General features: G+C 41.4%; 3 protein-coding genes across 3 annotated transcripts; 1 reads left to right on the top strand and 2 right to left on the bottom strand.

The window, feature by feature from the left end:
• Positions 1-3,696: 3,696 nt before the first annotated feature.
• Positions 3,697-5,176, bottom strand: LOC117737750 (translation initiation factor IF-2-like). Its single transcript, XM_034543901.1, has 5 exons — positions 5,151-5,176; positions 5,018-5,073; positions 4,620-4,940; positions 3,837-4,474; positions 3,697-3,757 (listed from the first exon to the last, which is right to left on the bottom strand). The coding sequence occupies exons 1-5, from the start codon at positions 5,174-5,176 to the stop codon at positions 3,746-3,748; spliced, it is 1,053 nt and encodes a 350-aa protein (XP_034399792.1). The 3' UTR covers positions 3,697-3,745.
• Positions 5,177-10,980: 5,804 nt separating this feature from the next.
• Positions 10,981-11,943, bottom strand: LOC117737995 (translation initiation factor IF-2-like). Its single transcript, XM_034544255.1, has 4 exons — positions 11,920-11,943; positions 11,788-11,843; positions 11,390-11,710; positions 10,981-11,249 (listed from the first exon to the last, which is right to left on the bottom strand). Exons 1-4 carry the CDS (start codon positions 11,940-11,942, stop codon positions 10,981-10,983), a joined length of 669 nt encoding a protein of 222 aa, XP_034400146.1. The 5' UTR covers position 11,943.
• A 788-nt stretch (positions 11,944-12,731) lies between these two features.
• Positions 12,732-14,178, top strand: LOC117737717. Its single transcript, XM_034543842.1, has 5 exons — positions 12,732-12,757; positions 12,835-12,890; positions 12,966-13,265; positions 13,411-14,036; positions 14,118-14,178. Exons 1-5 carry the CDS (start codon positions 12,732-12,734, stop codon positions 14,127-14,129), a joined length of 1,020 nt encoding a protein of 339 aa, XP_034399733.1. The 3' UTR covers positions 14,130-14,178.
• The last annotated feature ends 1,243 nt before the right edge of the window (positions 14,179-15,421 follow it).

A 15,421-nucleotide genomic window follows, 5' to 3' on the forward strand; every position in this document is an offset into this window, starting at 1 on the left:
ACACGTAGGTGCATACATGCAGTTTAGTCCACATGCTCGCAGACACACAATCTGCCACTTCCTTTTCCTAATATTCAATTCAATTTATTTTATTTAGCCCAAAATCACAGATTTTCCTCAGAGGGGGAAATTACAATCTCTACACATACAACATTCTCTGTCCAGGGACCCTCAATATATATTGATTTGTATATAATACGTACCAAAGAGTCTTTTCCATATGTCTAAATCCTTCCATATGTATGAGGCACGTGCACAGTGATTCATGCCAGTTTTGAGGACCCACTGCACAAGCTGGTTTGTGTTCATAAGAGTCTGGGGCACCATTTGACTAAGCTTTGACATCCTGCAATCCCTTCAGAAGGTATCATGTGTTTAATGTGATTTAGAAAATGGCTGACCAATGAAATTGTTTGATTTTTTAAATGTGTTTATTTTTATAACCAATACAGGAAAATGTAAAGGTGCCATGACAGTAAAACAGAAAACACTAGTTGCTTCCACAAATTAAATGTGCGGTGTTATAATACAGCCAAGTCGCCAGGGAGACATGTCGGTACTGTACGTTTTCCGTTTACTTTGTCACTGTATTTGTATTCATTTTTGTATTCATGTCCTCAAAAAAGTATTCCAATTCAAAGTTATATTTAACTTCACACATCTCATCTTTCTCAAATATTTGTCATTATCTGTTCTCCCATATGGCTCTCCTGGTCCACCATTTTCTTTAGCTTCATGACAGCTTCTCTATTTCTCTTTTTCTTCCCACTTTACTTGCGGCATATACATACAAAGTAGATGCATGGACAAACCAGACTAGTCCAACTTTTCAACTTCCCGTCCTGTCCAAACAGTGTCTACTCATTCAACACGAAACAGATGTTTTTAAAAATAAATCCCACTCTGTCTGTCATTATCTTGTCCTACCCCCTACATCCTTCTTCTCCTCCTCCCTTCTGTCTAAGTCTATAAATATGTCAACGCCTTCTTGTGTATCTGTCCCACTCGCTCCTACTTGTGGTCCAATCTCTAAAGCACAACTATGCATCTACTGCACTGTGTTGACAAAACCAGAGGACTTTATACAATTAAAAATAGAAAACAAAGGAGATGTTGAGAGATTTACATTTAAGCGTCTATTAAGAAAATTGTAATGAATGACGAAACCATTATTTTTTTGTTTCTGTCTGTATATGTGTGTCCATGGGTGGAATCAAAGCTACTGTGTGATTATTGTCGTTAAGGAACATTTTTAATTATTGTCTTTACTTTGAGTGAAGTGCCTCATGCCAGTCAAGTTCTCCTCACTTATTTGTGTGCGTGTGTGTGTGCGCGTGTGTGCGTGCACAACAGAGGCTGCCTCTGTGTGTTGGTGTGAACTCCTCCTGTTGTCTTCTACTTTTTGAGCTAAATGCAAACAGTAGCAGCACCCTGATGAGAGGTAATTGTTTTTGTTTTTTTAAAGTTTGAAACTTTGTAGACAAGTCAAACTATATTTATATAAAAACATTGGCTCAATTTGTTGTACATTTTCTACATGAATCATTAATTGTGAATTTATCATGCACATTGAATTACAAATGTGTGAGGAAGATACAAATGTTTGACCGTGATGTAATTTGAACACATAATGGGTGGTAATGGTATTTTAGTCGGATGATCTTGAGTCAATAGCCAAAAGAGTAAAGGGACTAGTAAGCCATTTTTATGTCACAGAGCAAAAATACTAAAATACATATACTGTATTTATATAAACTGTAGATAGACCTAAAGATGTCCACACTCAATATCTATAATATATGCAGCTTTTTACTATACAGTTGAGCAAAAAGCAGCATCTTTTGAGACTGAAATTGAAAAAGATTGTAAAAAGATTGATGTATTGATAATATAAATGCTTATATTGTTAGAATGTTATGCTTTTGTCAGGTTACTCAAGTTCAGAATAACACATAGCAGGTGAAATTTGTGTCTGGGAATGTCTGCTTCTCGAGAATTGATACGCGCTTCGTACCATAACACTCACGCATGTTATTTGACTAGTCTCATTAAGAAAAGTGGACTGGCCTTCCAGGGCTCAGTCCTGTGAAAAGAGGAGGAGATGGAATTATTGCCCTCCTTGATAGTTCAGCACCAATTAGAAGTTAGGATGATGCATACGAACCTGTGACGAAATCTGTGTATGTAAGGGCCGGACTTCCTGGTTAAAGGAAGAGTTGTTGGGACTCCCTGGGATTGCAATTTGCTTGTGATCAGAGAAATAAATCTACCAGAATGAGAGAAGTTGTTGGCTGAATTCTTCCAAAGGCTCTACCAGGCATACCATTTTGACTCACAGTATGCATCAGAAAACTCAGTGAAAATAAAATAAATGATCCTGGAAATCCTTTAAGAGGTTATGAATGTTATGCACATGGTTAACCGCACCAGGCTGCATACCAGAGTGTGCCGACTGTAGCTGACACCACACTTCACTGCAATCTGCACTTGCTGATACATATAGCAACACAACACAGACATATGCGCACTATTAATCAGTTAAACAAATATTGGATGTCAAATTGGTATTGTGGATGTCTGCTATGATCACAGCCGGTTGTGATGGTCACTGCTTAGATTCAACTATTCAGCTGATGAAAGTATAGTGACCAACTCTGAGACTGTATTGTTTGTTAATGGTCCCTGATGCCAGGGATGCTTTTATCATGGCTTAAATTACATTGTCTATTTATTCAGCTCCAGCAAAAGGCACTCCAGACTTGAAATAATGGTGAGCCTGCAACACACGATAAGCTTTTAATACCCAGCATGGTCTCTCACACAGGTGTAATGGAAATTAACCCTTCCAATCTCCTTTAGAGAAAACAAGTGTGATGTCAAAACACTTAATGTCTTTGATTAAACAGATACTTGAAATAATTCAATTGAATGACCAGAGCTCCACCAAAAAATGGATAGGAGATCTAAGAGAGAAAGTCTTTAAACAGTGAAATGTTTCCCCGTCATTCCTTCCTCCCCATGGCATCCATGTGAACAGGTTCTGTTTGCTGCGTCCGAGGGGTGACAGAGCCAAAAATAAGACAACTCTCCAATAAGATCAGCCAGTCCCTCTTGGCTGGTGTCGTTGATGCTAGGTCAAGATAGCTGAACTGAATCCGCTTTGAGTTCAGTGGCCCAGTTACCTTTAGAACATCGATACATTTCAACAGGCAGGACAGTCAACGGAATAATGCCACCTGCTAAAAATAAACATGTCGTCAAGCACTGCACCTTTAAAGCAATAGTTCATAAAAATAAGAGTCCCTGCATGACAAAAGGTTTTCAATGGAAAACTATTGGGCGGTCTTCTGAAAAAGCCATAATGGCAGGGCAAACAACCTCCATATTAACTGCATTAAAATGTCATTTTAAAAAAAGGTTCCCTCCCATGAAGCCACAAATAACCAGTAAGGTTGGTTTCCAGTACCTCAAAGGCCTTTCACATTTCCCAGGTTTGTACTCATCACTTCAAGCTAAAAATGAGAAAGCCAGGCAGCAATAATTTTAAAGTGATGACAATTAAATATGACTCCTATATATTGATCTCCGTCATATGAGCATAAACTGTCAGAGGTCAAGTACATGCATGCAAAGAGGAAAGACCTGAAACCAATTGTTTCAGTAACTAGTCAACTAAAGAAAACAAACTTAGCATTGGAAAACTTTTTATTAGTCATGAATATTTTTTCACTGTAGGGATCCAAACTCAGTATGAAACCTGAAAGTCAAGATAAGATGAACATTAGTACTAGTTACACATACTAGTCATCATTTGTGCAAATACATTGTCAACATACCTTGACCTGATTGTGGCCGCCAGCTTGGCGGTTAGCTTGGCGGTTAGCTGGCTGCCTGAAGCCTCCATGGGAAGAAGCTGGTCTACCAGCCTGTCCATAACCAGCCATCACAGGATTGGGATCCTTGACGCTCTGGGGGGCTGCAAAGTCACCAGTGTCGGGCTTCATCTGCTGCTGAGGACCGGGTTGGCCGTCTCTCACATAGTGAACATCTTCCCAGTAGTCTCTGCCCTGCTCATAGCTGTTGCTGGCGTGACTGACGGTGCCTGGAGGATACTGGCCGGTCATGAACATGAAGTCAAAGTAAGGGTACGGGCCAGAGAACGGGTAGGGGCCGGGGAACGGGTAGGGGCCCCAGCTTTCACCGATGTTGCCGTGTTGCTGAGGTTGACTAGTAAAGCTTTGGCCAGCATACTCTTGCTCATGAAATGGTGGAGGAGACAGCCTGCCTTGTTCCTCGGTCTCCCTCTCGTTGTCACCATGCTCAAAGCTTTTCTCAAAATGGGACAACTCTCCCGCCTGGTACATTGGTCCCGTTGGAAAAAATGGATCCAGTTCCTCATATAAACTGGAGACAGCTGGAGAGCCAGACGACATTTCCTCACCTCGAGAGAGGCTGTGAGGAGCCCAGTTCATGTCTGAGAATAGGAAGAGAGACCAGTATGAAACTCACATATGTTCAAGACATGGGTCAAGCCAAGAGTTGCTAGCGATTATGGCCGTATACCTTTAACAAAGTTACCAAACTGTAGAGACACAGAACAATAAGCATTGGATGGTCACCTTGAGTGCCAGGTTGAAAAGCAGCTTCTGGTTGTGCGGCACTGGCAGGGTTACTCCTCACAACAGGTTCTCTGTATCCTGAGAACACCGGTCCAGAAGAGCTGGAGACAGCAGATGGTGCTGGTCTTTGACCAGTGGGCTGAGGGACACTGGGCCCCGGCTGTGGTCGAGCATGATAAGATGGTGTGGGGAGCCCTGTAGAAGGAGCTCTTTTAGGCATAACCACTTCAGATGAAAACTGGCCAGAAGGAGCTCCCTGGTACGAGTCCAAAGTAGGAGCAGCGTTTGGGTAACCGCTGCCATAAGCACCAGGATTAGAGCCTGGGTACAAGAAAACACAATTTAAATCAGAAGTGAAATAACAGAAACATGTTTACCTATAGTGGATGATACTTTACCTTTCTTATAAGGAAAGCAGCAAATGTCCACAATCAGCAGAGCAAAGAGAGACACCCTGAAAACATAAAAAGATAATATCAACAAGTGTTTCCCAGTAAACAGTCCAAACTTCACCAACCTCCAGCTACTTACCCTGAGACAAACCGTGCAGTCATCATGTTGAAGGACAATGCATGAAAAGCTGTCAATGGTGGAGGGTTATAAGAGTAACCAGAGATCAGAACTGACCAATCAGAGCTTAACGAGTTAACGACATACAGCCTCAGCAATCAAGCCTCAGCAATTACAAACACAAGCCAATATTGACATCTCAGAAACAACGTGTGCACATGATCCATTTAAGTATTAATAGTTTGATATAAGGAAACATGACACATCAGACTCCAATCTATTTGTTTCTGATGTATGTATTTAGATTGACATTTCGGTAAATTATGTTCTATTTAGAACACAAGACAATTCAAATGTTTAGCAGTCTAATGGGGATTGTCTATTGTAGATACAGACAAACTATAAGAAGTTGGCACCAACATGGTCACTTTTTAACTCTGGCAACTCTTCCACTCAAGTAAAACATGCTTTAGTTGACTTCATTTTTGATTACCACCAGCCAACTTCAGCCAGACTCCAACATCGGTAGAAGCTGACCCGTACCCGTTCCCCAGCCCCTACCCGTACTCTGGCCCGTACCCTTACTTCGACTTCATGTTCCTGACCGGCCAGTATCCTCCAGGCACAGCCAGTCATGCCAGCAGCAGCTACGAGCAGGGCAGAGACTACTGGGAAGATGTTCACTATGTGAGAGACGATGCTCCCACAACCCTGGAAAAAGAAATCCAAACATCTCTATACAATGTGGCTCAGAGCAGGCAACATTAATACATTGTATGTGAAAGTTTCTTTAACATTACCTCTGTCTTCATCTTTGCATTTTGGGTCTTTTTATCTTACAGACAAAATATTGTGCTTCAATGGAGAAACTCTGATGCACCAACTGAATCAAGAATACCCTCTCATGGCCATAGAAAATAATGTAACTGAAGGCCCCCTCTAGGCATTCATTTAAAAAATAATATATAGTCATTCTTTACAGACTACTTGGAAAATAAGTCCTGCAAATGTAGTTAATGCACACCACAATAATTACCTACATCCATTATGTTTTGTGTATTTAACTAAATATCTTTTGTTTCACTTTTTGTGTCCTTATCATGGAAAAAATGTCACAATCGGCTCTACTGTGTGATACTAATTTAAAGTTTCCGGTTTTACTTTGAAAATCTCACATTTCTTTCATTTCAGACAACTTCCCTTTCTGCCCTTATGTGTTTCCTCGGTCTGCAGAGTCCTGATGAGTTTCGTTTGTCCCTCGTTATCACCCTCTTTTCCTTGTGTACTTGGTTGCTGTGCCCTTGTCTTTTGTCAGTTTGTCTTTGTTGCAGCTTGAAGATATTCTTAGCGGGTTTGCTTACCTTGTTACTGCTTGTCTGTAAATCTCTTGTGTTAAAGAGTCTTCATTGAATCTCTCTGCTTCAGAGTCTGACTGACAGCGGCTGCTGTGAAACACTTGAGAGCAGGAGTGGAAGTATCTAAAATCAGTGAACTGAAGTTTAATACTGAAAATTTAAAAAATGTAATTATATAACTGGTTGTAATTTATGAGAGTAGTCATATGGAGTATTGTACATCTGCTAATTTCAAAGCACCCAGCTGCTACAGCGAATTACTTGATGCATTTGAATTATTATCCCTTACTCTTACAACTTACCATAGCAGCGAAGCCAGTTATAGTAATAGTAGTCTTTGTATTTGACAATTAATTATATGATATATTGTAGTTGGAGAAGTTTGAAACATTTCTATTTGTGGTAGACAAATAAGGGTATTTAGTGCTGGAGAGCTTAAACACAACAATTCAGGAAGTTACATACACTGAAACAAACCCATCTCACAAGGCATTACAATGAAGTGCTCATATGGTGGCGCCAACAGACTGAACAGCCCAAGTGTAGTCTTCTATTCACATACTGAATTCAATCATGTATTTCAGCCTAGATCAGGGGTCTCAAACTCAATTTACCTGGGGGCCGCTGGAGGTAGAGTCTTGGTGAGGCTGGGCCGCATCAAGTATTAAAAAAAAAAGTACAACTGATCCAATCTTCATTAATAACAATTCAGAACATGAACGGTTCTTCAGAACATGAACGGTTCTTCAGAACATAGGTGCATGTGAGAAAAACCCGAGAGCTGCACTCACACTAAACTTTGATGTCAAGTAGGGGGCCACACAATATCGTCCCGGGGGCCGCAATTGGCCCGCTGGCCGCGAGTTTGAGACCCCCGGCCTAGATCCTATTAATTGATTGTGTTTCTATTGCTTATCAGACTTTGTGAGGTGGCACTGCTGCAGCCTTTTAATTCATTCAGGAATACTCTGAAGACAAATTGTTTATGAGAAGTAAATGAGATAAATAGGCCCACCACCACACATTGGATTATTGTAGTTATACTGTATGTAACTTATAACTGTAATTCATTATAAGACCAATCAAAATGTACATAAACCAATCAATTATAATTGTGTAATTTAGTATTTTCAGCAGCAGATGAAATAAAGGGGCATTTGGACCTGGAGGAAGCATTGAGAGAGAAGCAGCGATACAAGCAGACTCTGTTCATTCACATATACTGCCATACTATTTATTATGCCTCAGTACATAGCATGTCAAATGCAGTATGAGAGCTTGGCCACCCTTTAAATGAACTGTAGCTGAATTATGTGTAATCCCTCTGTTTGTATTCATGTGGAGGTATCTGATCCTTCAGTTAAAATAAAACAAATGTGGGGACCTGTAAAAGGATGACAGGCCATATATGTTTGATAAACCATTTATTTCATGTTTCACTTGTGACATAATCAACTTTAGTATTTCAACAACATAGTTACAAGTGCTTTACAATACGACAAATCCAAACAACATAAAAACCAAAACACATACAACGGAGTTAAAACAATAAGAAACAAAGTCTTGGCTCCCCTTTTGTGTTTAACTCTTAAAACAACAATTTAATGACATCGAACTGACTCTTATTGACAATGGTTTAGTCGTCTTCTGGGGTTGAAATGTGCTTCTATTGAACTCAACAAGGTCATCATTCCAGCTCTGGCTCCACCTTGTCAGAATTATTTAGTCTGCTAGTGGATTTAACAGGTTAATTTAATGAAACTGGTCCAAGCAATGTCACGTACTCAGCTCTGACTCTTGTTTTATAAAGACATGCTCAAATATATTAATAGAGAAAATGGGGCAAAGTAAGAAACAGTAATTTCTCTTCTTCCAGTGTGACCAAAAGGCATGACTCTACAAAACATGTACTTACTGCAAACTATTCTGTCAATATATTTAAAGTGCAAGTCCAGTTAGTGGAGGTGAGTAAAGTCACTGCGTACAACCATTTTGTTATTGTAATATTTAAATGTTTTGGTTATATTGTGTTGACTGTAATAGACAGTTCTCCATGCTGCACTAATTCTTATGACATTAGATTCAAGTGAAATATGCTATAGTCAAATGGAAACGCTACACTGAGATGTTAACTATCGGGTATCTTGAATTGTTGCCAACTGATTAATTTAGACATTGTATTCCTGTTCAGACATACAGCTCAACCAATACAAGTGCTGCTAATTTAAGATCAACTTCTCAGGAGATAATTGCTAAGAAAAAAATGGCAAGATTTCTCTCAAGAAGCCGGTAGCATCCAGGAAAGTCATAAGTTACAGCAGCATCCTATCTTAAATTCTGTCAAATGGTGAGCCTTTTTGCACATTTTAATTGATTCCTTCTGTTAAAAACAGGAGTTTGATATGGCAGTATCTTTAAATTGTTCTGTTATCTTTAGTCTGAATTCACACAGATACCCATCTTTTTATGGAAGATATTTTGAGCTCATGGTCTTGTGCAACTTTAAGATTTGTCATTTAACGCAAGTGAAATCCCCTTTAAATGAAACTGTCAGAGGTGCAGAACATACTTATGTCAACATGTTAAAAAAGTAATTATTCTCTTTCAGCAGGGGGAGAACACCTGTGTTGAGGGGCTATGCAAGGTTTCTTAACCTGACAAAGCCTCCATCATATTTTGTTTTACTTTGTGTGATTACATGTATTCCATCCTTGTCTCTGATTGTAGTCCACTATGTCACACAGTCACCTCATTTAAGAGTAGACTTAAGACTTTCCTCTTTAATAGTGCTTGGTTAGGGCTGAATCAGGTTTGCCCTGGTCGAGCCCCTTGATATGCTGCTATAGGCTTAGAGGCAGCTGGGGGATGTTTTAGGATACACTGAACACCTATCTCCTCTTCTCTACTTATGGATGAATTTACACTCCATTGCGCTTCCTCCCTAGAGTCTGTGACTTCACATCTCATGGGGTCCATTGGACCTGGCTGAGTTCGATGCCTCCTGCCTTGGCCCTGCTCCTCTCTACCTCCTTTTGTTTCATGGATTGTCCATGAAACATTGAATGTGTTTATGTAACTCTGTTCATTATGTACACATGACATTGCTTCTGTCCATCCTCTGTTGCTCTCCTGAAGGTTTCTTCCATTTTTTCCCTGTGAAAGGTTATTTTTGGGGAGTTTTTCCTGATCTGAGGTCCTGGGACAGGTATGTCGTATGTGTACAGATTGTAAAGCACTGAGGAAAATTTTTAATATTGGGCTATACAAAATAAACTGAATTGCATTATGTTGCTGTAGTGTCCACACCGTGGGATTAAAGGATCAACTTAACACTAGGTGCAACACCGGTTCTCCAATGTTTTACGAATCAGTTGGAAAACATGTCCTTTAGTAGAGCAGTGTTCAGATGGGCTCCAGTTGCGTCGTTATGTGGGCCTCTGATCTTTGGCACCCATTAGTCTACAGGTCAATTAAGGTCATGGGCCCTGCATCAAGAGTTGGGACATTAAACCCTTTATACAAACCTTAGTATAAAGGGTATACATTTCAGCTCCATTCTTCCTACAGATTGCAGTAGACGTGAACAGCACCCCCTTTTTCCACCATCACCTTTTGTTTTTTTACTCAGTCATTTTGGGCACTACAGTGGCTGGGATCTTTGAAATGAGTCCACTTTAAAGTCAAATATGGCTATCCATATAATCCTCAAAAAGTCCAGTGTAGAGAAATAAATTGACCATTGAACAAGTGTTAAATAGGAAAAAGTGCTGTGAACATTTCGTTGCACCCGTACCAGATGGTGTAATAAAATTAATACAGCCAATTCAGCAGGTGGATTTAAGGCATAGTTGGGTAAAGGCAATACCAATAAGGTCTACATATTGAAGTATAAGCTTAATATAACCAAGTCTGCAATAGTTAGTCAAGTATTTATCACAATTTTAAAGTAAAACATATTTTGCTCTGCAAAAGTCATTTATTTCCAAAGGCAATGCAGACATAATTTGGCATGAAGAAAAAAGCACATCATTCAGTTAGTCAAACTCAGTATGAAACCTGAAAGTCAAGATAAGATGAACATTAGTACCAGTTACACATACTAGTCATCATTTGTGCAAATACATTGTCAACATACCTTGACCTGATTGTGGCCGCCAGCTTGGCGGTTAGCTTGGCGGTTAGCTGGCTGCCTGAAGCCTCCATGGGAAGAAGCTGGTCTACCAGCCTGTCCATAACCAGCCATCACAGGATTGGGATCCTTGACGCTCTGGGGGGCTGCAAAGTCACCAGTGTCGGGCTTCATCTGCTGCTGAGGACCGGGTTGGCCGTCTCTCACATAGTGAACGTCTTCCCAGTAGTCTCTGCCCTGCTCATAGCTGTTGCTGGCGTGACTGACGGTGCCTGGAGGATACTGGCCGGTCATGAACATGAAGTCAAAGTAAGGGTACGGGCCAGAGAACGGGTAGGGGCCGGGGAACGGGTTGGGGCCCCAGCTTTCACCGATGTTGCTGAGGTTGACTAGTAAAGCTTTGGCCAGCATACTCTTGCTCATGAAATGGTGGAGGAGACAGCCTGCCTTGTTCCTCGGTCTCCCTCTCGTTGTCACCATGCTCAAAGCTTTTCTCAAAATGGGACAACTCTCCCGCCTGGTACATTGGTCCCGATGGAAAAAATGGATCCAGTTCCTCATATAAACTGGAGACAGCTGGAGAGCCAGACGACATCTCCTCACCTCCAGAGAGGCTGTGAGGAGCCCAGTTCATGTCTGAGAACAGGAAGAGAGACTATGAAAAATACATGTTCAAGACATGGGTCAAGCCAAGAGTTGCTAGCAATTATGGCCGTATACCTTTAACAAAGTTACCAAACTGTAGAGACACAGAACAATAAGCATTGGATGGTCACCTTGAGTGCCAGGTTGAAAAGCAGCTTCTGGTTGTGCGGCACTGGCAGGGTTACGCCTCACAACAGGTTCTCCGTATCCTGAGAACACCGGTCCAGAAGAGCTGGAGACAGCAGATGGTGCTGGTCTTTGACCAGTGGGCTGAGGGACACTGGGCCCCGGCTGTGGTCGAGCCTGATAAGATGGTGTGGGGAGCCCTGTAGAAGGAGCTCTTTTAGGCATAACCACTTCAGATGAAAACTGGCCAGAAGGAGCTCCCTGGTACGAGTCCAAAGTAGGAGCAGCGTTTGGGTAACCGCTGCCATAAGCACCAGAATTAGAGCCTGGGTACAAGAAAACACAATTTAAATCAGAAGTGAATTAACAGAAACATGTTTACCTATAGTGGATGATACTTTACCTTTCTTATAAGGAAAGCAGCAAATGTTCACAATCAGCAGAGCACAGAGAGACACCCTGAAAACATAAAAAGATAATATCAAAAGTGTTTCCCAGTAAACAGTCCAAACTTCACCAACCTCCAGCTACTTACCCTGAGACAAACCGTGCAGTCATCATGTTGAAGGACAATGCATGAAAAGCTGTCAATGGTGGAGGGTTATAAGAGTAACCAGAGATCAGAACTGACCAATCAGAGCTTAACGAGTTAACGACATACAGCTTCTGGTATATGACTCCCAGTTGATGGATCAAGCCTCATTACTTACACAAGCCAATTGTATCTATAAATGCACACACACACACACACACACACACACACACACACACACACACACACACACACACACACACACACACACACACACACACACACACACACACACACACACACACACACACACACACACACACACACACACACACACACACACACACACACACACACACACACACACACACACACACACAAAAACTGAACAAAATATTCTGTTGAAAAAGTTTGCTGTCATTTTACATTTGGACGTGTTCTTGATGATGGCTATGTTTTCACGGCGGTCTTAAATTATATTCCAATTCCCATTAGACTGCTTAATATTTGTATTTGTTTGCACTATAAATACAATACATCATTCACGTAAATGTACCAGACTTTCAATACATTCTTTAAATTGTTGCACTATAAATGGAACATGTGCATATGTGTCTCCCCCCCCCCCCTTCCACACACACTTCTGAGATGTCAATATTGGCTTGTGTAAGTAATGAGGCTTGATCCATCAACTGTGAGTCATATACCAGAAGCTGTATGTCGTTAACTCGTTAAGCTCTGATTGGTCAGTTCTGATCTCTGGTTACTCTTATAACCCTCCACCATTGACAGCTTTTCATGCATTGTCCTTCAACATGATGACTGCACGGTTTGTCTCAGGGTAAGTAGCTGGAGGTTGGTGAAGTTTGCACTGTTTACTGGGAAACACTTGTTGATATTATCTTTTTATGTTTTCAGGGTGTCTCTCTTTGCTCTGCTGATTGTGGACATTTGCTGCTTTCCTTATAAGAAAGGTAAAGTATCATCCACTATAGGTAAACATGTTTCTGTTAATTCACTTCTGATTAAAATTGTGTTTTTGTACCCAGGCTCTAATCCTGGTGCTTATGGCAGCGGTTACCCAAACGCTGCTCCTACTTTGGACTCGTACCAGGGAGCTCCTTCTGGCCAGTTTTCATCTGAAGTGGTTATGCCTAAAAGAGCTCCTTCTACAGGGCTCCCCACACCATCTTATCAGGCTCGACCACAGCCCACTGTTCAAAGACCAGCACCATCTGCTGTCTCCAGCTCTTCTGGACCGGTGTTCTCAGGATACAGAGAACCTGTTGTGAGGAGTAACCCTGCCAGTGCCGCACAACCAGAAGCTGCTTTTCAACCTGGCACTCAAGGTGACCATCCAATGCTTATTGTTCTGTGTCTCTACAGTTTGGTAACTTTGTTAAAGGTATACGGCCATAATCGCTAGCAACTCTTGGCTTGACCCATGTCTTGAACATATGTGAGTTTCATACTGGTCTCTCTTCCTATTCTCAGACATGAACTGGGCTCCTCACAGCCTCTCTGGAGGTGAGGAGATGTCGTCTGGCTCTCCAGCTGTCTCCAGTTTATATGAGGAACTGGATCCATTTTTTCCAACGGGGCCAATGTACCAGGCGGGAGAGTTGTCCCATTTTGAGAAAAGCTTTGAGCATGGTGACAACGAGAGGGAGACCGAGGAACAAGGCAGGCTGTCTCCACCACCATTTTATGAGCAAGAGTATGCTGGCCAAAGCTTTACTAGCCAACCTCAGCAACACGGCAACATCGGTGAAAGCTGGGGCCCCAACCCGTTCCCCGGCCCCTACCCGTTCTCTGGCCCGTACCCTTACTTTGACTTCATGTTCATGACCGGCCAGTATCCTCCAGGCACCGTCAGTCACGCCAGCAACAGCTATGAGCAGGGCAGAGACTACTGGGAAGATGTTCACTATGTGAGAGACGGCCAACCCGGTCCTCAGCAGCAGATGAAGCCCGACACTGGTGACTTTGCAGCCCCCCAGAGCGTCAAGGATCCCAATCCTGTGATGGCTGGTTATGGACAGGCTGGTAGACCAGCTTCTTCCCATGGAGGCTTCAGGCAGCCAGCTAACCGCCAAGCTGGCGGCCACAATCAGGTCAAGGTATGTTGACAAAATGTATTTGCACAAATGATGACTAGGCTGGTTAACTAGTACTAATGTTCATCTTATCTTGACTTTCAGGTTTCATACTGAGTTTGGATCCCTACAGTGAACTAATATTTATTAAAATTGTTATCTAATACATTGTTTCCAGATTATTTTTTACTAATTGCTGTGAAGAAGATGCTAAACATTGTTTTAAATGGTAGTGACAAGAGTTAATGTAACTATTAGTTTGGGATGGTCTTCAGATGCAATGCTTCTCATCCAGGCCCCAACCTCAAAGTACAATGTTCAGGCTTTAATGCACAGATGTCAAAAACATGTATGTGGCTCTTGACTTGAAAGACATATGATCAATATTAAGAAAAAAATCCTGTGCTTTTATTTTGAAGGTAATTTTGTATGCAGTGGACTGCTGTCTATTCACACTCCATGCTGCATTCACACAAGGGCGTAGGTTTGGTTTGGAACTGATTTAAACCTAATTACAGTAATGAAATCTTAGTTTAAATACAAAACTGTATTCTGCACCAAATAAGAAGAAATAAAAGTTTTGCTCAAATGCCAAAATACAGTAACAGTATATTCTATATGCAAAATATATAAACAGTTACCAATTGTATAGTGACAAAAGAAATTGGAACATTTTAAATAAATCTATCATACATTTTAATTGGACAGTGCCTTGCCTCCTGCTGTGTTTTAGCCATTGCACGATGGAGTTAAATCCAGGCCAATAGTTTTGCACGTTTGAAAAAAGGATTTTAACCTGAAAATTAAAGATTTGGTTTTCAACATTGAGAAATTCAACAACGTATTCTAAATAACTATGAAAAGTTTTGTTTTAAATATTTAGATTTGTTCTTTTCTTCCAATAAAATATTTCATTTTTCAGTAGCAGATTTTATATTTTCAATTACAGTTTCGAATCTTGTCAGGTTCAGATCTTTTTTTCACTTGCAGATCGTTTTTTTTTCAGGTTCATCCTTTTGGCAGGGATCTGGCGTGGTTTTAACGACAGGGGCGTGGTATGAGTGACAGCTTAACAAAAAAGGCGGAGGGCCGGCCTCAACTACGTTGCCTTGAAATTATAGGCTCGTTCGAGATGAGCCAGTTCTGCGCAGAATCGATCGCCGGCTATCGGCGCGCAATGCATGCCGGTTAGATTTATTTATGTCCGACTTGCTCTGACGTCATGCACACGTGGTCAACGATACTCTCACGAGAGCGAGGCCGCCATCGATTTTAGAGCCAAGTGCTGCAGGAGCTCTCCGACTGCGTAGCCCAATGCATGATGGGAAACGGCTGGCTGTCGCCACATCAGAGAGCTGATTGTCTCTTAGATCTGACAGCAGACACCATCCATCCATTATCACCCGCTT

The sequence above is a fragment of the Cyclopterus lumpus genome, chromosome 10, assembly GCF_009769545.1.
Source record: "Cyclopterus lumpus isolate fCycLum1 chromosome 10, fCycLum1.pri, whole genome shotgun sequence".
NCBI lineage: Eukaryota > Metazoa > Chordata > Actinopteri > Perciformes > Cyclopteridae > Cyclopterus > Cyclopterus lumpus.